Source organism: Chiloscyllium plagiosum, chromosome 10, assembly GCF_004010195.1.
Source record: "Chiloscyllium plagiosum isolate BGI_BamShark_2017 chromosome 10, ASM401019v2, whole genome shotgun sequence".
Classification (NCBI taxonomy): Eukaryota; Metazoa; Chordata; class Chondrichthyes; order Orectolobiformes; family Hemiscylliidae; genus Chiloscyllium; species Chiloscyllium plagiosum.
This window is the reverse complement of record NC_057719.1, coordinates 75594064-75619234: the sequence shown is the minus strand read 5'-3', so window position 1 is coordinate 75619234 and position 25171 is coordinate 75594064. Positions and strand designations below refer to the sequence as shown.

The 25171-nt window shown below is 41.2% G+C and overlaps 1 protein-coding gene across 5 annotated transcripts in view; it reads right to left on the bottom strand.

The window, feature by feature from the left end:
• slc8a3 (solute carrier family 8 member 3) overlaps positions 1–25171 on the bottom strand; it is a 503015-nt gene that overhangs the window by 358634 nt on the left and 119210 nt on the right. Inside the window, exon 1 of one of the 5 annotated variants that reach the window (XM_043698125.1) lies at positions 2364–2428. The exons of the other annotated variants lie outside the window; for them this stretch is intronic. Coding sequence (XP_043554060.1) covers positions 2364–2404 — 41 coding nt within the window. The 5' untranslated portion in view covers positions 2405–2428. Of the gene's footprint in view, positions 1–2363; positions 2429–25171 lie in introns of those variants that run through there. 5 annotated transcript variants of the gene reach the window in all.

The following is a 25171-nucleotide window of genomic DNA, read 5'->3' as shown; positions in this document are numbered from 1 at the left end:
ACTTTTTGAATTGTTGATTCCAACTTTAAACCTGATCAAGAGTGGCCCAGAACATCACTCTCCACCTTTTACCAGTCTCTATCTGTTTTTAACTGTTTGGTAGCCTTCACTCTGCAAATGTTGCCTATTTCTGCACAATTGCAGATCTGGCTGCACAGTGGCTCAGTGGTTAGCACCGCTGCCTCACAGCATCAGGGACCTGGATTCAATTCTAGCCTTGGGCAACTGTCTGTGTGGAGTTTACACATTCTCTCTGGGTAGGTTTCCTCCCACGGTCCAAAGATGTGCAGGTTGGGTGAATTGGCCATGATAAATTGCCCATAATGTTCAGGGATGTGTTGGTTAGGGGAATGGCTCTGAGTGGGATACTCTTCAAAGGGTTGGTGTGGACTTGTTGGGCCGAATGGCCTGTTTCCACACTGTAGGTATTCTATTCATCCCTGGTCTACTGTGTGATACTTTCTTTGATAATTTTTGGAAAATCTATATATATTACATTTTTCTGTTACTTCTTCAGTGAAGTGTTATTCTGCATTTTGTTTTTTTTCTTGCGCATTCACAAGACTGATCATAATTGTTACAATCTGTTTATTCCTGTTGGGTAAAACCCTCTCAACGATCTGGTCTCACCTCAGCTTGTGATTCTTTGCATTTTGGAATTTGAAGCAGTCCATGTCCAAATGACATGAATATCAGGTTCAATTCGTAACGGGACAACACTGTAACATCATCAGACCGGCAGAAAGCATGCAGTCTAAGTACACCGCCAAAAAATAAACTGCTCTAAATACTTAACGGGTGTGACTAACACCACTATACCTGAGAATGTGTAATGTGAGGCATAAGCATTCATCAAGGAATGTTGCTGACCAGTCTTTGTACCCAATCAGTACAGTAAGAACATTTACAAGGACATCCAAAATACTTTTACATTACCAGAAATCAATCACTGATTTCTGATCTAGACATAGCTCTCTCCCACTCTTTCAACAAGTTGTTAGTGACAGCATGGCTTCTTTTAAAAACAGTGGTGCCATTCATATTCACCAGAGGGTCGAAAGACTGAATCTGTTTGATTGAGAGTTAAGCAACAGGATAGGTGCTAATGGTGCGTTTTGACTGCCAAACCTCCAAACAGTGAGAGGAGGTACAGGAGAAAATCTGTTGGCAAATGTCAGATCCCCTTACGGGTGACATTGTGGCTCAGTGGTTAGCACTGCTGCCTCACAGCGCCAGGGACCCGGGTTCAATTCCAGCCTCGCCGACTGTCTGTGTGGAGTTTGCATATTCTCCCTGTGTCTATGTGGGTTTCCTCCGGGTGCTCCAGTTTCCTCCCACAGTCCAAAAATGTGCAAGTTAGGTAAATTGGCAATGCTAAATTGCCCATAGTGTTCAGTGATGTGTCAATTTGGTGCATTAGTCTGGGGGAAATGTAGAGTAGTAGGGTAGGGGAGTGAGTCTGGGTGGGTTACTCTTAGGAGGGTCAGTGTGGACTTGTTAGACCAAATGGCCTGTTTTCACATTGTAGGGATTCTATGAGCCCCCCAAAAAAAGAAAGAGCAGTGAGAAATTCCAATTACCCTGAAGTTAACAAAGTGGGGAAATGTCATTGTGAAGGTTAGGGAGAATGGAAATGTTGACAAGGGATGATTTTTAACGGCACGTTTTTAGTCATGCACCCCTACCTCAAAAAATTCTCATTTTCAACAACTAAGAAATGATTTTCAATACAGAGGTGCACTATTGCATCCTGGCCAGAATACACTTTTGGCTTTTGAACAGTCTCTAACATTTGCTGCACAGCCTTAGCAGTCTCAGGGTGAGGATCTATTGAGTGGGCGAAAGCTGACTGCTAATGGGGCCAATGATGCCAGCAACCTGAGTGTGACAGCATGAAATGACAGAGGTTTCTGACTGAAATACCCAACCTTGTCCTGACTGAGGTGAGATATCGCCACACTGTGCATACTGTTGGACCAGATACTTTCTTTTTGGAGTCTGACACAGATGTGTGGTGTTTGTCATCAACATTTACGCAGATACACACCTCAACAGCCTCTATAATCACAACTGGACAGCCTTCAGCCAGTAAGATCAATAGCAAAATATCAACTCACCTGGAACACTGCAATCACAAGCACTTTCTTTACAAGCCAAAATAGTCTCATCTGTGTCTGCTGGCTTTTCAGTGGCCTGCAAGCTAATCCCATATTCACAGGAGTATATCACATTATCATGTTGCAAAGTTCTCAGATTCAACTCTTGCCTTATGCTTTCCCCCGTTTGGTCTGGGGTATCCTGACGTACGTTTTGCAACAGACATGTCGATTATTTCTCCCAGTCGGTAGTAACCTCAAACATACCTGAGTAACTGAGAAGCTGGAGGCTGCTTGTGTTGTTCCATACATCCAGATAAGAGGGAACGCAGGTCCAGCTGACTTTAGCCGTTTCAAAGTCGAAAATAAAATCAAATTTATTTTGGTTGCTTTGCTGACCCCTAGAAAATATAGTTGTTGACAAGTAAATCCTCACTGTACGCCAGCACCTGAATACCTTAACTTCTGTGTCACCAATAAAAAGTTGCTTTTCATGATTCCCCGCAAGGGTACAGTTCATGCCCCTCGTGAGTTGCCGTAATGAGACACCTCTTTACATCTTCAAGACTTTGGAGTGAATTCCCTGGCAAGATGCCTGACAAAACTGTTACAGCTTCAGCGTGTTTTTCAGCAGGGTTACTTACAGTCACGGGAGTTTCCCAAGCAAAGGTTAGCCGGCTTAAAACAGAAGTCCCTTAACAGGCATCTCTCAAACAGATGGAGATTCATATCACAGTGACTCGTACACAGCACTAACAAAACAATGGCAGCTTGGTCATTGCTTGCAACAAGTCCTTTCTCTGTGAATACTTTATTGCAGATTAGACAAAACTCCTGCTGACTCCTGACACGACCACTATTAACTCACAACTAACTCCAGTTAGTTACACTGGAAAGTAAGCAAATTAGTCAAACAATGATGAACAATGGGAATCAGTCCACTGGGCTGTTTACCACTCAGCAAATATTCTCTCTCTCTCTCTCATTCTCCCTGCATCCCCTTTCTCAAATCTCTGCGATATTTTCCTTCCCCATGGTTGGCACGTTGGTTTCACTTCTGTGTTTAGTCATGACAGATGAATTTTCCATTAAGGCTAAAAGGTTTAGAAGCAGAATTAGACCATTCGGCCTACTGAGTTTGTTCTGCCATTCGATCATGGCTGACACATTTCTCAACCCCATTCTCCTACCTTCGCCCAGTAACCTTTGATCCCCTTACCAATCAAGAACCTATCTATTTCTGTCTTAAGTAAACTCTCAGCCTTCTGCAGCAACAACTCAACAGGAAAATAAATAAAATAATTAAAACTAATGTTCTGGACAGACACAGAAAAGCTGATCAGAAAGCTTTTGATGGTGCATTTGCCTGACATCAAGCACAGATATGGAATGTTCGGAATTTTGGGTCAAAACAAAGAGAATCACTTATGGCTCTGCAAATGGCAGGATAAAATCAGAGTTAAATCATGGCACATACATTGGGTTTATTAGTTCAGTTGGTTAAATGGCACGTGTGAGGCTCAGAATAACAGCAACTGCAGAGGTTTGATTCCAGTTCCAACTAAGGTGCACTCAGGATCTGCCCCTGAGAGTAAGAGGCAATGACCAAACCACCATAGACAAAGAGAGGAATAAAACTTCAGGATGAAGCATCGCCAGACACTGAGCCAAGAGTCTGCCTTCAGGCAAAGCACATATGAAGATTGGGTAATGCGATGGAGCTTATATATTGTCAAAAGCTGATTGTGATAACAGGTACAAGAAGTCCCTGTTCGGACAAATACATGGAATTTACAGAGTTTGGAAAATAATGTGTTTGGATTCCCTGGCTAAGATTCCTGTTGTAAGTGCTGGTCTTTAATTGTATGTTTAATTATTCTTTATAATAGTTATTATTCTATAATAAACTGACCAGTGAGCACCAGAAATTAAGTTCTGTGAACCTTATCATTTTGTGGGGAAATTTAAAAGTAAAAACACAGTCCTCTAACACACACAATAACCTAGGAGAAAGTGAGGACTGCAGACATAGACGATCAGAGTTAAAAAGTGTGGTGCTGGAAAAGCATAGCAGGTCAGGCAACATCCAAGGAGCAGGAGAGTCGACATTTCAAGCATAGGCTCTTCATCAGGAATGCTATGAGGAATCACAATAACCTGCCGACACAAGTTGTTGCTCTATAAGACCAATACAAAACCAATCCAAAAAGCTGTGGGTGCTGGAAATCTGAACTTCAGAGTTCTGAAGGGTCACTAGACCTGAACTGGACCTGAACTGTTAACTCTGCTTTCTCTCCACAGATGCTGCCAGACTTGCTGAGCTTTTCCAGCTTTGGTTTTGATTTGGTCACTACGCAACCATACTGGGTGTGGTTTTCAGAATCGGTACATGCCTCCACAATGGACATGCATGGGTTACACTTGAATATTGGAGGTTCGCCAATCTCAGTTATATCATTGTCAAAACAAAATTCTGAGCAGTGGACTCCACATGCTTTATCACACAGAGTCAGGGTAGCAGGTACGGGAGAAAATTGGAGATGGACTGAGGAACGCCCTGCCATCACATGCCTAATAATCATCAGCCTCAATAAAAGCGCAGCATGGGAGGGAATCGCCCAGAAAGCCTTTCTGCCACAGTTAGTGAATGATGTGACAAACCAGAGGAAATAGTGAAAGGAACACCCCTGTAGTGAAGGTGCTGATCCTCAGAGTGACCTGAGTAGCTGCTTGTGTGCCTCAGGATCAACGTTGTCCTCCTTCTGAATGTCGACTGAATTCAATGAAAAAGAGCACAGAGAACAAAACACTGATAACTTACTGACACTTAAAAAAAAGTGCTCAACTTTTTTTGCCTCTGATTCCTGGTGGACAGAGTCACTTTTTATATATATATAAAACAATAGGTTTAAAAAGTCTTGAAATAGTGAACAAGTTACATTTTTAGATTGCAATAATGGACACATATCTGGAAAGGTAGTCAGCACATTTTTATTTCTTTTGTATGCTCCTCTACATAGACCATTATTGGGCACAGACAGAGGAGTGCAATGAAAGCCTCAACTATTCGAAAGGAATTTCTTTCAAAGCCACTCTATATAAAATTTAAGGGAAGGTAAGTCCTTTCATTCCTTTACGGGGTATGTGTATTGCTTTGTGGATGATGCCTTGTCAGTGGATCATAAATTGGTTGCATCACAGAATGCGGCCATTTTGTTCATCGTGTCCACAGTAACCTTCTGTACCTACACTTCACCTCGTCCAATCCCATGCCTTAACCTGTAGTGTGGCAAAATATTTTCTCTAAGTAATTATCCAATTTGCCTTTTGGAAGCCTGAATGCATTTGCTTCTCCACCACACTTGCAGATCCTAACTCATTTTGCCATTCAGCATTAATCTCTGATTCTCAGTCTTTCCTTCAATGAGAACAATTTTTCCCTGTCTATCCTGTTCAGATCCCTCATCATTCCGATCACTTCTCTATCAGATCTTCTCTTAATCTTCGTTCCTCCAAGGGGAACAGTCCATCGAGCCACATAACTGAAGTTACTCATTGTTGGAATTAATCTAAAGAATCTCTTCTGCACACACTCAAATGCCTTCCAAACTTTCCATCAACTAGACACAGTATATCATCATTTTCAAGACTAAAAGGACTGTGAGGGAAATAAAGTTTCCCCTTGTGCTCTAGACTTCTGATTCAGAATTTTGTTTACAGTGTCTACATTCTTATTTTCACCCAAAGAATATATGTGATACCAGTTGTCTTTTGTCTGACTTAAAGGTGACTGAGTTTGTGCGTATTTGGGGATTTTGAAAGGTAGTTCATGATGCATAATTAGAGATCTGTTCCTCTCTGTGCTCTTGTTAAAGTTAAGTATATTATAATAAATATTTATATTTTTCCTGTTATTCAGAAAACCTGGTGTGAGTTGCTTTTGTTCTGAGTAGCAGTAAGGCAAATGGGACATTTTGGATCATCACACTGGGATTCTATATACTTATACGTTTTGTAATGGCTTGTGGAGCGATGGGGTGTGATTATCGGTGCACTCCTCCCAGTTAACTTGTGACAGGCCAAAAAGCCCAGTATCACTGAAGGTGCAGCTAAGACTCTGACAGCAGGGGCAGCTCTAGCTTACATGGAAGGATGTACTAAATAGCCTGTCTATTAGCTGAACTGGTGATAGTGAACAGAAATGTTGTGATTATATAACACACACACAAAAACACAAACACATGATTAAATGAATCAACTCTTGGTTTCATCCCTTCTTAGAAAACAATACCAACTCTTTATCGTCTTCTACGTAAATATATATTTCCTATTATTTATCATAAACTTTATTGCGTCCACCTGCAACTCTTGTTTCATGATGCTGCTCAATATCTGAAAGTGTTAATTCTAGTTTAGCTTGTCTATTCTGAAACTTTACTCATGTTTGCTCTAAAATATTTATCTTGGAGTTCAAACATTCCCAATTCATCTATTTGATCTGCCTAACACATCCTTCTTTCTGTCCCGGTAGCCCCATGTTCTGTCCTGATCAATAAATCATTCCCAATTCATCATCCGATTTCCAGGAAATAGAATTCCCAGGCCAGCTTGCAATGCTCTATTCTTTTAAGAATGAGGCTAACTGGGATAAAATCTAAGGAGTGGATCACATATCGGCAAGAATATTGACGGGTTTCTCGAAGCAAGCAGATATTTAAGATGAGACAATCATTTTCTCTCAGCGGGAGCAACTCTCCAAACAATAGTACAAACTCTGAAGACAAGACTGGAGGTTGGCTAATGTGATGTCACTATTCAAGAAAAGTGGTAAAGAAAAGCCAGGCAACTATAGATCAGGGGCAAAGTTGTTGGAGGGAATCCTGAGGGACAGGATTTACATATATTTGGAAAGGCAAGGACTGATTATGGAGTGTCAACACAGTTTTGTGTGTGGGAAATCCTGTCTCACTAACCTCATTGAATTCCTTGAAGAAGTAACGAAGAGGATTGATGAGGGCAAAGCGGTGGACATGGTTTATATGGACTTCAGTAACATGTTCGACAAGGTTCCTCATGTTGATATGTCAGCAAGGTTAGATCTTATGGAATACAGGGAGAACCAGCCATTTCGATCCAGAACTGGCTCAAAGGTAGAAAATAGGAGTGCTGGTGGAGGGTTGTTTTCAGACTGGAGGCCTGTGACCTGCAGTGTGCCACAAGGATCAGTACTTTTTGTCATTTGGACATGAACATAGGAGGCATGGTTAGTTAAGTTTGTAGATGACACCAAAACTGGAAGTGTCGTAGACAGTGAAGAAGGTTATCTCTGATTCCGACGGATCTTGATCAGATGGGCCAATAGGCCAAGGTGTGGCAGATGGAGTTTAATTTAGATAAATAGGAGGTGCTGCATTTTGGAAAGGTAAATCAAGGCAGGAATTATACATTTAATGGTATGATCCTGGGGAGTGTTGCTGAACAAAGAGTTCTTGGAGTGCATGTTCATATTTCCTGTAGAGTCGCAGGTAGATGGGATAGTGAAGAAGGTGTTTGGTATGCTTGCCTTAGTGTTCAGTGCATTGAGTATAGGAGTTGGGAGATCATGTTGCGGCTACAGGATGTTGGCTAGGCTACTTTTGGAATACTACCTTCGATTCTGGTCTCCTTCCTATAGAATGGACGTTGTGAAACTGGAAAGGGTTCAGAAAAGATTTATAAGGATGTTGCCAGGGTTGGAGGTTTTAAGCTACAGGGAGAGACTGAATAGGCTGGGGCTATTTTCCGTGGAACTTCGGAGGCTGAGGGGTGAGCTTATAGAAGGTTATGAAATCATGAGGGGCATAGATAGGGTAAGCAGCCAAGGTCTTTTCCCCAGGATACGGAGTCCAAAATTAGAGGGCATAGGTTTAAGGGGAGAGGGGAAAGATTTAAAAGTGACCTAAGGGGCAACTTTTTCACACAGAGTGTGATGCATGTATGGAATAAGTTGCCAGAGGAAGTGGTAGAGGCTGGCACAATTACAACATTTAAAAGGCATCTGGATGGGTATATGAATAGGAAGGGTTTACAGGGATTTGGGATAAATGCTGGCAAATGGGACTAGATTAAAATAGAATGTCTGGTCGGCATGGACAAGTTGGACCAAACGGTCTGTTTCCATGCTGTATATATGGTTCTATGATGCTACAACCATTACAAACTGAAAGCAAAAGTTGTCAATTGCCATAAAGGTCCATCTGGTTCACTAATGTCCTTTAGTGAAGAAAATCTGCTGTTTGTACCCTAATCTAGCTGTGACTCTCACACAGCCATGTGGTTGACCCTTAGCATATTGCACAGATTACTAAATTGGTGAGTATTGTAAATTATTAAAGGTAGTAGAAAATAGTAAAATAAATTAACAACAAGTAGAGATTGTCAACAACTCTGAAATAAAATGATAAAAAGATATACTGAAATGAGTACAGGGAAATGTAGTTTTTACAACATTTACAGGACTCCATTTTTATCTTTAAGAAAAGTAAAAACAAAAGGAGAACAACTGGATCTAGTGACAAAAAAATGAATCAGAATAAATAACAGAAGTAAACATCTGGGAGCATCTCAGCAATAGTGATCATACCCTAATGACACTTAATGTGAATATAACACAAACCAAAGTAATGTGTTCAAAGATTAGAGAATGAGAAAGACACTAAGGAAAGTGAACTGGAAAATTTTCATTGGCCAAGATACCATTCAGAGCACAGTCTATTGCCTTGTCAGTCCTTCCTAAGCTACCTCAAACTTCACCAGATTGAATTCTATTTGTCATTTTAGCTCTGTCCAGCTCACTAGTCTGTTGATTTCCTTCGCCAATTTATCAAATCCCACCTCAGTATTTTCCACATTATCGATTTTCATGTCTTTGTGAATGACTTGACCATAACCTCTTCATGTAAGTCCAAATCATTAATGTGCAACACAAATAGCAAGGCGTCCAGCATCAAGCCCTGTGGAATCTAATGAAATAGACTTCCAGTCATAGAAACATTCCTCTCGCAGCACTCTTCTCTTCCTGTCTTTCAGCCAATTTTGGATCTACTATATCACTTTGCCTTGGATCCCATGGACTCTTACTTTCTTGAGCAGCCTACATTGAGGGATCTTAGTAAAGGCTTTGCAAAATTCCACATCAATGGCACTAAATGCATGTCTCGCTCGCTACCACTCTTCCTCAAAATACTCAATCAAATTTGTCAAACACGATTTTCCTTTAACAAATCCATGGTGACGATCTCTGATTAATGTGCATTTCTCCATGTGCAACTACATTGTGTGCCTCAGAATGCTTTCTGAAATCTTTCCCATCATAGAGCTTACACTGACTGACCAATAATTTCCAAATCTGTTTGGTTGCTTGGTGAATGCACATGACTTGGCTGTCAAGTCCTGGAGTGGGACTTGAACCTGGAGCCTCCTGACTCAGTGGCAAGTCCACAAGACCCCCCAGACTTTGCACGTGAATTTCCTCACTTTTGCAAACTGATTTAGAATTAAAATCCAACTTGAACAACTTCATCAGCACCAAAGCACTGGGCGGCAGGGTGGCACAGTGGTTAGCACTGCTGCCTCACAGCGCCAGAGACCCGGGTTCAATTCCCGACTCAGGCGACTGACTGTGTGGAGTTTGCACATTCTCCCCGTGTCTGTGTGGGTTTCCTCCGGGTGCTCCGGTTTCCTCCCACAGTCCAAAGATGTGCAGGTCAGGTGAATTGGCTGTGCTAAATTGCCCGTAGTGCTAGGTAAAAAGGGGTACATGTACGGGTATGGGTGGGTTGCGCTTCGGCGGGTCGGTGTGGACTTGTTGGGCCGAAGGGCCTGTTTCCACACTGTAAGTAATCCAAAGCCAATTAACTTGTACCTCATCATCATCTGTCCAGCTCAATACTTTATGATGTGTTCAGTTGAGTCAGCAAAGAATCTCACAGATTAGGGACTTTTCAAGCTCCAATTTCACTCTTGAAAATGCTGTAGTAAGTAGCAAGGCAAGTGAAATATTCTATCAATAATACAGTTTCAGACAATAGCTTGCAGTCATCTATGTACCCAGGAGAGGGTGCTGGGTTTGGACAGGAGGTATGGAGGTATTGCCGTCATCCATTTGGTAAACTGCTGACTGAGATAGGATTATTGTTGGATTTGATGGGAGGGGTTGGGTTGAGAGTGTAGTTAAAGATTCAGCAATAGCTCAAGGATTTGATTATTTATTTTGATTCAGGGCCCAGTTCTGCAAACAATAGTCAAAAACCCAGCAAAGTGATGTGACTACAACGAGAATAAGATTTGAATCATAAAACAGAGGAGACAGCCTTGTTTCTTGCTGGCTCAAAGAAGTTGTTCAATTCATTCCAGTGCCATGTCCTTTGTCCAATCTTTTGTCAAACGTTTACTTGACCAGAATAGGTGCTGTAGCAAAATAACACCTTCACACCTAACTTTAACAGAACAAGCCTGATTAATAAAGCCAATCTCTGCTCACATCCAGCAGTAAACAGCTGTACTACATCGGCAATGTGTCCAAATCCATTACAGTCTGTGGGCTCTCTCTGCTGATCTATAATTTTCCTAGCTGTCTCCAGTTAGGAAAGGTGTAGTTGCCCAATGTTCTTGGGGCTCTTGTGCTAAAGTGGTCATGTACCAGTTTCCGCCTGTCAGAAAAGTACATCAAAGCATCTCAGTTCTGAAGAAGGGTCACTGGACCTGAAAGATTAACTCTTTATTTCTCTCCAAGACCCGCGGAGATGTTCCCAGCAATTTCAGTCTTTGTTTGTGATAGCATCTCCGAACAGGGCTGTTTAGAAAATATCTTGGCCAATGCTCTTGCTCCCGCTAAGAATTCCATGGAGCTCAGATGAGAACAGGCGTGAACAATGTCCAACATTTTCTGAACCTACTTCTGATGGAGGTGAACTCAGCCTGAACAAGCTGAGGAATGCAGCTTAACATTGACATTGGATTCACACCATTAAAAATACAGCACCTCCAAATGCATGTGCTTCTGTCTATGATATCCTGTTGATAGTCAAACAGCCTGTTGCTGTCACGCCTCACAGAAACAATGACTACTGGGACAACATCAGAGCGCAGAGGATTCGTTATCACCAGAACAGAACAGTAGTAGAGAAAAGAAAACTGGAGACAAAAATCAAAAATTAACAAAGAAGCCTACATTAGTGGGGGACTCACCAGCTGGGTGGAGGTTGCATCATCCAAAGGCTGGCTGCCTTGCCAAACAGAATGCATTAAAACAGACTGTAAGGTACCTGTGTGATCCTCGCTGAATAGCCCACCCACATAAGACATGTTAAACATCAGGGATTTTTGGTACCAAAGCCAATTTGTTTTAGAGTGATCATGAATAAATCATGGTATTAGGGAAAGTCGACATGAACAAGTCGACAGCAGAGTCACTCTAAGTAGGTTGGAGCAGACTTCATTTCTTAATTTAATGATGAAGGTTTTCAAACCTGAACAATCTTGAATACCTTTGTTGCAATTCCAGCATTACAGCACGACTGAAATCTAATTTCTCTTACTTTATTTCATTGCACTTTATAAAATATTTAAAATCCATTCTTTTAAAGCAGTACGCTTACGTATTCATATTAATCTGAAGCACAGGCTGGAAATAACATTTCTCGCCTCTATACAACATTACCCTTTATATGGAATAGGAAAAGATACTAGAAATATCAGCATCAGGAAAGACAGAGGCCGGATTACTATTTCGGGTCTAAACCTTTTGACAACTGACAAAGAATCTGCATCAAAATTCTTACTCAGTCTTTACAGATGCTGAAGGGTCATTTTCAGCATTTCTCTGGATTTATTTTGTTAACAGGTTTTCTCCCCCTTCTCACTTTTTGGCAGACCACAGGAAGGTGATGATCTCTCTTTTGCCTCTCAATGGCAGTTTAAGTTGGTACATTTTGCAGGAGAACTGTAGCTTTCATTGTGGGCACTGGCAATTTTTGGAAAGCGTAGCAGTACTGTATTCGTCATGGGAATGGAAAGGGTTATTGTGAATATGTGAATATGCAACATCACTGGGAATTTACTAGTTATAGTTGCTGCTTACTAAGTTCAATTAAGAAGGTAATGGCTGATCCAATAAAAGACTTCTGCAATATTTGCCAATCAATCTCCGTGACCCAACATCATTATAATCAACAACATGGAGCACAAAATACTTCACTTTTTTTCTGTATCAGTTGTTGCTAATTTAATAAAATGGAGTATTATTAAATTGCTCCAAATTTATGGGCAGCACGGTGGCACAGTGGTTAGCACTGTTGCCTCACAGCGTCAGAGATCCGGGTTCAATTCCCGCCTCAGGCAACTGACTGTGTGGAGTTTGCACGTTCTCCCCGTGTCTGCGTGGGTTTCCTCCGGGTGCTCCAGTTTCCTCCCACTGTCCAAAGATGTGCAGGTCAGGTGAATTGGCCATGCTAAATTGCCCGTAGTGTTAGGTAAGGGGTAAATGTAGGGGTATGGGTGGGTTGCGCTTCGGCGGGTCGGTGTGGACTTGTTGGGCCGAAGGGCCTGTTTCCACAGTAATGTAATCTAATCTAATCTCTAAGATGTTCTTCAACCTGCACTTAACATAGGAACATACAAGGAAATGTGCAACATCTGATTTAATGAGAACCTTCAACCACTTTCTCTCTCTCTCCCTTCCGTACATTGCAATCGTAATTTGTACTTCTCGTTCATACCAATGTTACTACAGCCCTGCAAGACTTGTTTTGTTGAATTCACAATTTACAACACCTCCTCCTTCAACTCATTGCTTTTCAGGACCTCAGGATTGTAGAATCTTTTCCCTCTCAGTTTTTCTGTTGTACTGCATTCTAAAACTCAAGCCTGTTTTCACTTTCTTCTTCCTGATTCAGTTAATAGTTTCTCTACTTGCTTTCAATCTTGACAACATTCTCGCCAAGATCACCTCCCCTTTTCATACACGTTTCTCAATTCAGAAATTCACTGCCTGGGCTCCAGTCGCATTCTCCACAGACTCAAAATGTGACCCTTTTTCCTATAAGTTTCTCTCATGCTCTCTAATCTCCTCCACCATCCTCTTCCTGCTTATTTTCCATCAGCTCTTTGATCTTTTTAAAATCTCCTGTCGCTTCTTGTGGCACACTGATATTCTGTCCTGTATGTTTCTGCATAGATGCAGTGTCCCTAAATCTCCATCTTAAAATGCTGTCTGCAGCCAATAGATTAAATGCAAAACTTCCAAAAGTTTCAGACCGGAAAAAAGTTGTTTTTCTCCTGTTGTCACAGTGAATGTCTTGGGACAGTAACAGTTATATATTCAGCTCGAGACATGTAGAATAAGAACATCGTAAACTGATAAACATGGATGGCATGTCATCTCACCCTAGCACAGTCCCTCTGCTGGTACACATCCATAGCGTAGCCTGAAGTGGAGCAGATGCACAATGCAATCTTCGATACACTGAAACTCTGCTTTTTTTTTTCTGTAGCCCTCCTACTCTTTTTTTGTTATATCCCTCATTTTAGAATTGTTATGATTGTTGATGTTTCTTTGTCCTTTTCTTACGTCACTGAATAAAAAGCGAAAGAACTGCAGATGCTGTAAATCAGAGACAAAGATAGAAATTGCTGGAAAAGCTCAGCAGTTCTGGCAGCATCTGTGGAGAGAAATCAGAGTTAACATTTTGGGTCAAGTGACCATCCCTCAGAGTTTATGTCACCGACATCTGTCTCCTCTGAGCTGTATCTTTCTCTGCACGTACCTGCAATATTTGTTTTGTTGCATTTACAATTTACCACATCCCCTCCTGCAACACATTGCTTTTCAGAACCTCAAGGCTGTCGAACTCCTTCCCTCCCTCAGTTTGTCTGTTCTAATATATTATGAAACTCAAGCCCTTTTTCACATCATTCTTTCTGATCCAGTTAATGTTTTCTCTAGGGACTTGGAAATATGATTTGATGTTGAAATATCTCGCTGTTCCTTCACTGTCAATGGGTGAAAAGCCTGGAATTTGCTCCCTACTAATGTTGTGAGTCTACCCACACCAAATGGATTGCCATGGAAGTAGCTCACCATCACCTTCTCAAGGGCAACAAGGGATGGGCTATGAATGGTGACCTAGCCAGCGGCACCCACATCCCATGTATGAATGAAAAAAGACTCCTCAGTCAGAGTTTCATGAGAAAACAGCTAATAAAAAAGATGCCTGATAAATGGAGATAAGGAACGTGGCTGATTTGATGTCAGTCGTAAATGACACATAAGGAGTTATTATAAAGCTGTCAAAAACAATCAGTTCATCTCTTTCCATAGGCTCTGTGCTTGAAGAGATTGCTCTTAATTCCTTACAAAATGGGCTAGTTTAAGCTAACTAATTGGACTCAAAGTTATTTTTTAAGGGAATTAAACTAATTATGTATTTTTGCAAATGAACTTTCGGTAATATAATAATTTATTTCAGCAAAAGTTAATGAGCATAATGAGTGATGGATAATGAAAATTAAATAGCCATTAAGCTCGAGGGCTTCCAGCACATGATCACTGAAACTGGGAGCCAACGTTAAATGTTCCTCAACTAAATGTGCTGTATAAAATGTTTCTTTAGAGTATTTATCTAAACTTCTCTTATGCTAATGTTTGAATACTTTATTATTAATCTCTGCGGTGTAATGTATTCTGGTCCGGATTGCTCAGATAGGGTAATTAACAATCAGAATGGCCCACAGAAAATTTCTTCTGAATTCACAAGAGGAAAATTTGGCAGGTTTCTGACACATAGATGGATACTTCAGTGCAGTTCAAACAACTCCAAGTGGGGTTCAGCATTAAGTGACTGTGCTATATTCACTTGCCAAGGACAATGAATGAAGAATAGTCTCCAGTATATGTAGGTCTTAAGGAAATGCATCAACGTGTGGGATGTTAGGGACACTATAGGACCCAGGAGCAACCAGACTTGTCAGAGTGGAATCCAGCACCCTGAGGGACAGGTTTGGAGGCTCAGGAGTAGCAATTAATTCCAGAGGAGCCCATCTATTCCTTACTTCCATACAATGAGACACAAGGCAGGAAAGGTCATAGATGGCATTCTGGCAATTATGCAATTAATGGGCGTGGGGAATTTGGGGGAGGGGTTTCTGAGGGCGGTTGAGGGATTCCGGTTCAGGGAAAGTTTGGGTGGGAGGGAATATCAGGGGTAGGAATTGAAGAGGTGAGGGGGTCGAAGGGGTGAGAAGTCTTAACGGTGAGGACATGGGAGTTTCAATCTGCAGAGCGGGGAGTGTAGTAGCAACGTGGATTGGTTGGAAAGGGTATGATGGGGTGATTACCCAGACCCAGGGGTTGTGAAGAGCATCAAGCACCAAGGTGAAGGGCCTGAGGATTGAGAGGGATGATGGGTGTTGGGGAGGAGGTAGAGGAGGAAATTGAGGTGGGTATGGGGAACAGTATGAGGGGGTAGAAAGTGAAGGGCAGGAATGGTGGCAGTAGGGTGAGGGGTTGGCTTGAGGATTGAAGAGGGAGGTGGTCCATTGATTATTCACAGTCCTTCAGCAATACCTTCCAGTGGAGCAACTAGTCCAGAGGCTGCACAAGATATATTTATACATCTCAAGGAGAGAGACAAATACAGAAAATATGACACTGTAAAGAAAGCTGATAACTTCCTTTTAACAAAGTGGCATGAGGTACTATTAGAACTCAGTTCTTTCAACTAATATTTGTTTCTCCAGTATCTACCTTAGTGAAAGTTGGAGTATTTCCACATGATTGAGGGATGGTCATGACAATTTGTGAGAATCGGGGGTTAGTTGAAGGATCTTATACTGAGCCAGTGGCTGGGAAATACTCCAATTTCTACTTTTTCATTTACCTTGCCTTGCCAGGGAGGATAAAGTTTACGATGCATTTCCAACAAAATAACATCCAGGGAGCAAGAGGGCTGCAGGGAATCGTGCTTTCAAGCTTCTGGCTGGTTTAATTAGCTTATACCCCATTACACTCACACACATACACACACACTCACTTGGACTCCCCTGCACACATATATATAAGTTTGTGGGGTGAATCTGTATTTGCAGAATTACATTTTATTTTGCTCAAAAACTGCATAAATTCATGTAAAATACTGTAAATCCCACTTTACCAATGGAATCAGTCTGACCTAACATTCGGACAGGGACAGACTTTAACTTCACACCTTCAATACATTATCTGAGCTGAGATGGCACCTATTGTTAAAACCCATTTTGAGGATGGAACTTGAAAAAAGTTCCAGGATTTACATATGAAGGAACCAAAACTAACATGATCATTCTAAAAGATGAAACACTCAAGCTAAATTTGTTTAAAATTACATTCCATGACACTGTAAACCCGTTGCTATAAAGTCTGCTCCACAACCGCCTAATGAAGAAGGAGTGCTTTGGAAGCTACTTCCTCTGAATAAGCCTGTTGGACTGTAACCTGGTGTTGTGTGATATTTAACTTTGTCCACCCCAGTCCAACACCACCACCTCCAAATCAAATTTCCTACATGTGCAAGCAATGCTACCCCTGTTTAAAAGATGAAGTATGCACTGTTGAAAAAGGTGGCTAGCAGTCAGGCCTCTGATGGTCCAAACCCTGATTACCATTCAGTTCTCGCTGCCCAGATAGTAGGACCATCTGGACATTCAGAACTCTCCTTACCCCACTGAGCCAAAAGTCCAGGATCTATGAATAATCCATGAAAAATGCTCACTGTTGTATTTTAACTGGTTTTGGCAAATTTAACAAATAGGCCTGCGGATACTCCCAAGTGCCAACAGCACGTTTGTCGGGAATGGAGTTTTTGCCTCGGTTCAAAGCAGGGTCATAGGGCTGCACTGTCTGATCTCAAGAGCCATCACTGCCTATCAAGCACAGAGTGGGAAAGAAAACAGACAAATAGGCATCTGTCTACACTTTCCAACACTGTTAGCATCCATCAGATGCAGAATTTCAGGTTATTCAAGTTCCCAGACCTTCAGTGGGTGCTTAATGCAGGAAATGCTTATGAACAAGATTGAGCCATTCACCCACAGGACCTGTTCTCTCACTCATTTTAAGTCAAAGCTGATCTGTACCTTGATTCTATTAATCCACTTTAGCTTCATATCCCTAAAATAACTTTACCCAACAAGCTATCTACTTCAATCCTGAAAATTCCAATGGTCTGAGGGTGACAGAATTTCAGAATCCTACCATGCTTAGAGTGACAAATACCTTTTTAATCCAGCTATAGCTGATATCTGTTTATAACAGCCCTTCCATTAATGTGTTCCTACAAGTGTGAAAACACTGCAAAACATGGCATGGAGACAATAGGCTGCTCATTCTTTCCGAAATAATAGCTTCTTAAATATTTTCTAAATACAATCATTATAATTGGCCAAGTTTGTTGTGCCTTTTTTTAATGTACAAAGTGGCAAGTCCATAATGGACTCCACACATTGAAAATTGCTGTTTTGCTGATGCTTGGTTATGTCCTAATAACTTCTGCCTGCTGTGTTTCACTGCACCCTGCAATTTCTCAGGTTTAAAATATGAATTCATTCTCTCTTTCTCGGTATCAATCTCTCACGCCTCCCCTAACATGCTTCCCGTCTTGGGATTAGAAACATTTCTGGCTTTCCCTCCTATCTCTCTGTAATATGCATGTATTCCCACTGATATCCCTAAATAATACAGCCTCATTACACACCAGGCATTTAAAACATTTGTTGGTTTCTTTATAAATGCAATAATCAATTCTGGGCTAACATCAGTGTGTAGCCTTGTTGTGTACATGTCAGATTAATAATTGGAGTGAATTCAGTCAGGTTGTTGTTGAGCTGAATTTGATACAGAAGTGAGACACGCTGCTCGAGTTAAAAGAAAGACCTGCATTTATATAGCACTTCTCATGACCTCTAGATGAACAAAGCGCTTTACATCCAATTAAGTTATGTTGACTTGTAGTCACTGCTGTGATATAAGATATTGTAACCAATTGCACATAGCAAACTCCTCTAAACCATGTTGTGATAATAACCCTATTGTCTGCTTTTAGAGAAATTGGGTGCCAACAACACGAAGTTCAACTGCCTTGCTCCTCTTTGAAATAGTGTCATTAAATCTCGTATGTTCAGTGCCCAAATTTAACAACAAAATCTGAAAGATGGCACACACAACAATGCAGCACTCATTCAGAACAGCCATGGAAAGTCGATCCAAATGTGCTGGGACCTCTAGAGGAGGGCGCTTGATCCCAAAGATGAGATTTCTGTTCAGTAAAATCAGAGAAGTAGCTATGTGGCACAGTGGCTCAGTGATTAGCACTGCTGCCTCACAGTGCCAGGAACCCAGATTTGATTCTAGCCTCAGACAACTGTCTGTGGGGATTTTGTACATCCTCCCCATGTCTGTGTGGGTTCATTCTGGTATCCCCCCACAGTCCAAAGATGTGCAGCGTTATGTGGATTGGCCATGGGAAATGCAGGGTTACAGCGATAGGGTGGGTCTGGGTGGCACTGTAGGGATTCGATGCACTTGAATGGGAGAAGACTTGTGCAAGCACATGCACACTTCACTTCAGCTATTTTATGATGTGTACAGTACCACCCTCATCTCATCTGTATCCTCGAGGAAGGGTCACCTGGAAGTGAATGGCAGCTGGAAAGCAAAGTAGTCAAATTCATTCCAGTCAAGCAACCAGGAAAACTAGTCTTTTAATACACCTTCTTAACCTTCAACCTTTGCAAATCTGCTAACATTTCTTTGGTGTTGTTGCCAAACATGCAAGCCTGACACCAGACACTGATGTTCCTAACACAACACACAAACATTATAACAATTGCTTTCTTAGTCCCAATAGCTAGATAATCAATGCAGAGCTACTGGTGGTGGGAGACCTAGATGGAATTTGTCTTGCAATTGAAAAGTGTAGTCCAAGAATCTTTAGTGCATCCTGTAGAGTCAGAGAAGCTTGGAATCATACAGCATGAAAGCAGACCCTTTGGTCCAACCTGTCACTGCCAACCACATATCCCAAACTAAACTAGTCCCATTTGCCTGCTTTTGGCTCATATTCGTCTAAACCTTTCCTGTTCATGTACCTGTCCAAACATCTTTTCAACAATGTAACTGTACCTGCATCAACCAATTCCCTTGGCATTTTATTCCACATTCAAACCACCCTCTGTGTGAAAAACTTGCCCCTCAGATCCCTTTAAAATCTTTCCCCTCTCACCTTAAAATTATGCCCATTCTCCTATCGTAGAGAAAAGACCTTCGTTATTCAAGTCAACTATATCACTGTAGATCTAGAACAACACCAACACCTTTCACCATTCTGACTTGGAAATACGTAACTACTCCTTCATGATCACATGACCAAAATCCCAGAACTCTCTATGTAACCGCATGGTGGAAACATGTTCACGAGCAATTCAAGCAGACAGCTCACTATTGCCATTTCAAGGGCAACTGATGTCGACCTTGTCAGTGACAACCATGACATTAGAATACAGTTTCATGAAACTCTAGAAGGAAAGAGATATTTTCTTTCTTCTTGTTGATTATGTTTACACATTTCAAGTCTAAGCAATTTCTTTTTATTTTCCCTGTGCTGTCCTGTCTACTCTTAGGGCCACTTTCATCTTAATTTTTAAAGCACACAGGTTTTTAATAGTGATGACACAAATAGATATTGTATTTTATGCCTCGGAGATATGCAGAGATGAGGCACCAATTTCTAAGTTTGCAGGAGCTTTATTTACCATGTTGTAAAAAGTCTGCTCTTCATGGTCACAGCAGCTCACCTCAATTCAATCTCCCTCAATCTCAGTTAATGCAGGTTTCATTAATACACAATGGGGCAGTCAACAGAATAGTGTTCCTTCAGGAAAGAAATCTGTTATCCTTAACTGATTTGTCCAACGTGCAACTCTGGATCCCAGTGATATAGTTGACTCTTAAACTGCCCTCTACAAGAGCACAGCAGGACATTCAGTTTAATTAGAGATGGGCAACACATGCTCACCTTGCCTGCAATACCCAGAATTCATCAAGAATTATCAAAAAAACACACACAATCAAACAATTTGAACAATTGAATGCTGCCAGTGTAACATGGGTAAGTGAAATCTTTGGCAAAGTATCTAAAGTACACATGCTGGAACTGAATTGGTACAAGTGCTTTGCTAGTCTTCAACATTCCCCACGAGTGAAGAAGATGCTTCTTGAAGTCAGGAATTATGGGAAGGCTGCTGCACTTCAGCTGCCACATGGGTGTGACAGAGCAGGAAAGCCTCTCACTCCTAAGCATCTCTGAATGATTACTTACAGATGGTTTTATCATGTTATGGCAACTTCTGGTGTTGAGATTGTCTGTATCTGGCAAATCCTGAGATGAGATTTGAATCCTGACTTTCTGGCTCAGACATAGGGATACTAACACTGCACTGCAAGACCTCCTTGTGATTAAAGTATTGGAGTAAAAAAAGTGGAAGCCATGCATGCGTGCTCAGCTGGCTGCAGAAATGAGCAGTTGTAGTTATCTTCAGAAAGAAAGACTTTCCTCAGCAACGCTAAGACTTGAGGGTGTCCTGATAGAGATCCTTCAAATCAAGAAGAGTTTTGGCATTTTTGCATTTCAAGACTTGCTAGTGCTTTACACAAAAGGGATTTTTGATTTAAATTGTAACGCGTTTTTGATACGAATATCACATTCACATTCAAAGGATTAATTCCAAGGAGTGCTGTGTTTTTCAAAAAAAAATTAGAGAAATATAAGCCTGAAGCTGCTGGTATCAAGAGGGACAGTATAGTTTGATGAGCTGTTTCAAAAGACATCCGGCCAGCTGTCAAAACTGTTCTCCATATCAATTTGAGGCAATGGTGAGATTGTTAACACATTCTAACGCATCTAAGTGAGAGCCACATATGAAACATCAGAGCGAATTCATCCATATGAACACAGTGGGGATGCTGTTGAAAGAGGTCCAACAAGCTGTTCTTCAGTTGGCAGTGTTCTTGTCCTAGTCACATGCTAATCTGGGTCTTCAATACCCAGCTCCTTGAAATTGCTGAGGGAGTGTTGCATTGTCAAGGGGTTGTCATTTGGATGAGATCGCGAACCAAGACATAGTGGCTCAGTGGTTAGCACTGATGCCTCACAATGCCAGGGACCTGGATTCGAGCCCACTCTCAGGTGATTGTCTGTGTGGAGTTTGCACATTCACCTCGTGTCTGTGTGAAGTTTGCACATTCACCCCGTGTCAGTGTGGAACTTGCACATTCTCCCAGTGTTGGTGTGGAGTTTGCACATTCTCCCCGTGTCTGTGTGGAGTTTGCACATTCCCTCCGTGTCTGTGTGGATTGCTGCTGGGTGCTCCGGTTTCCTCCCGAAGTCCAATGATGTGGATTGGCCATGCTAAATTTCCCATAGTGTTCAGGATGTATAGGTTAGCCATGAGAAACACATGGGTCAGGGTAGGATGATCTTCAGAGGGTCAGTGTGGACTTGTAAGGCTGAATGGCCTGTTTCCACACTGTGGGGATTCTATTCTATTCAAGGCCCCACCTTCCAATTCAGGTGGAAGTTGATTCCACAAAACTATTTCTGAAAGTGGAAGAAAATTATTCTGAGTGTCCTCATCAATATCTCAGAAACAGATTATCTGGTTGTTATATCATCGCTTTTTGTGGCAGCTTGCTATGTTCAAATTAAATGCCATTGGTTTCCTCCTTTACAACAGTACACTCCTGAGTATTTGACTGGCTGTAAAACACTTTGCGATGCCATGTGGTCTTAGAAGGTGCTACATAAATACAAGTCTTTCTTTTCGAGGGAATAGCCAGTAACCCAGATGATTGACAGCTGAACTGTGACAAGTAAAGTCAAAACTCAAGGCTCTCCATCCCTATCGAGCTAACAAAAGAAAGAATAGTCTAGAAAGAAGAGCTGAAAATTCAAAGTTTTGATCCTCAGTGATGAGCTAACTAACTTCGGAGAGAGTATGAGAGAAGTCTTGAGGTCTGGGAACATTCTTTGCTATTCTCTGTGTTAACAAGGGTATTACATAGTTGGTTAACATTGAGAGTACCAATGACTTTAATCAGTTGCATATGTGAACTGCATCAACTTGATGACATATATTTAGCCTCACTTCACTTGATTGTCCAAAATAGGAGGAACATGTATGAGATGCATTTGCCATGATAATGCCTAGTTCACATAACAAAGCATTTCAATATTACAACCTGCTTGCTGCACTGATCAGATATTGGTCAGGAAAGATAATCTCCTGATCATGAGGGGCTCAGGGTCCACTTAGAAGAAGAGACTGACTGGGGCAAAGTATCTATTCATTTATTCATTCAGGTAACCTTCTCTGCTGCCTGCTGACACTTCATCCCAAACTGTTTTCTTGCCAGTTTTTGTCAGTTGTGGTTTTCCAATGCCTTCCACTCAGCATATCTCTTACAGGCTGTCCATTTATAACAGGTACAGCAGAGTACACAATGACAGGTTGGTGTGGACAGTAGCAATAGGCCACTGCTCGAGGTAATCACTAATCGAAAGCGATTGGAAAACTATGCGCCGACACGAAAGGCGGTTAGAATTCAGAATTCTCCACAAAAATCTGTAAATTAGACTAAGAAGGTGTTGGACATTTTCCTGGAAAAGGAATATTAAATGTGTGGCAGTGAGTAGGCGATTGCAATAAAATTAAGAGCTCATGCGGTGAAAAACACCAGTATCAACTAGTTTATCCAGGTGGCTTTCTTCTGTGCTGCAAATCAATGACTCTCTGAGGATACTTGCCAGATGATTTTGTTTATGAGAATAATATTGGAGTGCAATTTTTGCTTTTAAACTTGAGTGCCTCTAACAACAGAATTATTGTGGATATGAAGACTAATTACCGTTGTTTCAAACATTACTTCTCCACTGTTCAATCAAACGTCAAAATCTCCAAACGACCCCTGAAATGCGTTGTCATGTAAATAATGAGTCTGTATGTTAAATGAAGTAGCAGATGATAGCAAGTGATCATAAAGTAGAAATGTACTGCATGGGAATTATAGGCCAGCATTTCAGGCTCTTAGCAACCATTAGTGGTTTCACATTAAACCTCATACACGTCTGACCATATCCCAGTGGTTCGTCAAATAAGCTGGAACTCAAATATTCTTCACAGGAGTACTGAATTGATCAGAATATTATTTCAAAATAGTGCTGTTGTTCTTGGTTTAATGAGACACAATTTATCATCTTTCAAATTAGCTATTCAATCGCCCTTTGAATTTGAAAACCTTCACCACAAACCGAAAACAAGCAATGAGCGTACAAATAGCACAGACGCACTGCATTACTAAACGCGATTACAGTGACACAGCTCCTTCCTGAGGCTGTTTCCTGCCTGCAATTTCAAAGCTGAAACAACACATCTTTTTGTAAAGAGCCTCCATCTCACTAAGAAGGCTTCAACCCAATCTATATCCATCAACCTGCTCTTAAAACTCGGCTTACAAATTCAACCACAGCAACCGAGCCAATACTCAACTTTCAAATGTAAACAATAAGGTTTGACATCAAACAAGCCACAGCATTTACAAAACAAAAAGTCTATTCTCCCATCTCTTAATGTTAAAAGATTATTTTTAATTTAAAAAATCCAGGATCTGGATACACACTTCAATAAAAGTGGATCACTCTTTCCTTGGGCCCTACTCTATCTGTGTACCAAATTTCATTGAACAGTTTTGAAAAATATTGTTTACAGTCAAGAAATGTTAAACCAGAGTGAAATCATTACCACCTGCTCTTTCAGTGGTGAAGTAAGAAACTTAAAATGAAAATATTTCTTTAAGTCAAAACCATTTGTATTGAAATTCTGCTCATACAGCAAGTCAACAATTTTCTTTTTCACACACAAGATCTGGGCTTGAATCAAGGCAAACTGATGGGTTACCTGTTATAAGAGTTAGAAGTGAAAGAGGTTTGGAGCAATTCAACTTAATTCTTAAGGGACACAGTTATCCAAAACTACACACAGAGCAACACTAATTGATGCTATTGTCATTTCACTTAGCAAGGCTGCAAGAGTTGCTGGTGTGAATTATAAAAGGTTCTTCATTTTCTGCTGATACTATTTATCACTTGATAATTAATAATACTTCAGAATTGCCACAGTCTAATGTAGTGCATGTTGTGAAACTTGGCTTCCATCCACTGGTATACAGTGTTATCTCATTCCCTCTCTAGCACACTGTCAAAGGAGAGATAGGCTAAATGACCACTATTCTCAGTTTTGATTGCCTTTAGAATTTATGAAGAAGTTGGGGCATTACCTTATCGTAATGGCAATATAAAAGTACTTCCATCAGGGCAAGAGTCAACTTCCTGCATATCAGTTCCAACTCTCACAGATCGGAACATACATTCAAATCAGTGAATGGAGAAGTTCAGCACAAATTCTGGGAAGCTCCACTCCATTCATAATGCCCCGAAATCCAACTTGCAATTAACCTGAAACTTACCACATACTTTGCAATTCTAGTCTTGTCTACACAAAGGAAAAAGACAGTAGGCCATACGCCACTTCAGAAACTTCAAACCTCCATAAAATGGGGCAAATCAGCTATTATCCACTATCCTCAAATTAATAAGCACAATACAATGATCCAAAACCAAAACTTATCTCCTCCCATCTCCTCCATCACTCAGGCATACAGGACAGGGCGGTGAGTCACTGGCAAAGTACCAACACCACACCATCCCCCATGAGAGCAGTCATCTCGACAGTGACATCTAATAGGAGAAATTGAGGACTGCAGATGCTGGAGATCAGAGCTGAAAATGTGTTGCTGGAAACGCGCAGCAGGTCAGGCAGCATCCAAGGAGCAGGAGAATCGATGTTTCGGGCATGAGCACTTCTTCAGGAATGAGAAACGTGTGCCAAGCAGGCTAAGATAAAAGGTAGGGAGGAGGGACTTGGAGGAGGGGCGTTGGAAATGCGATAGG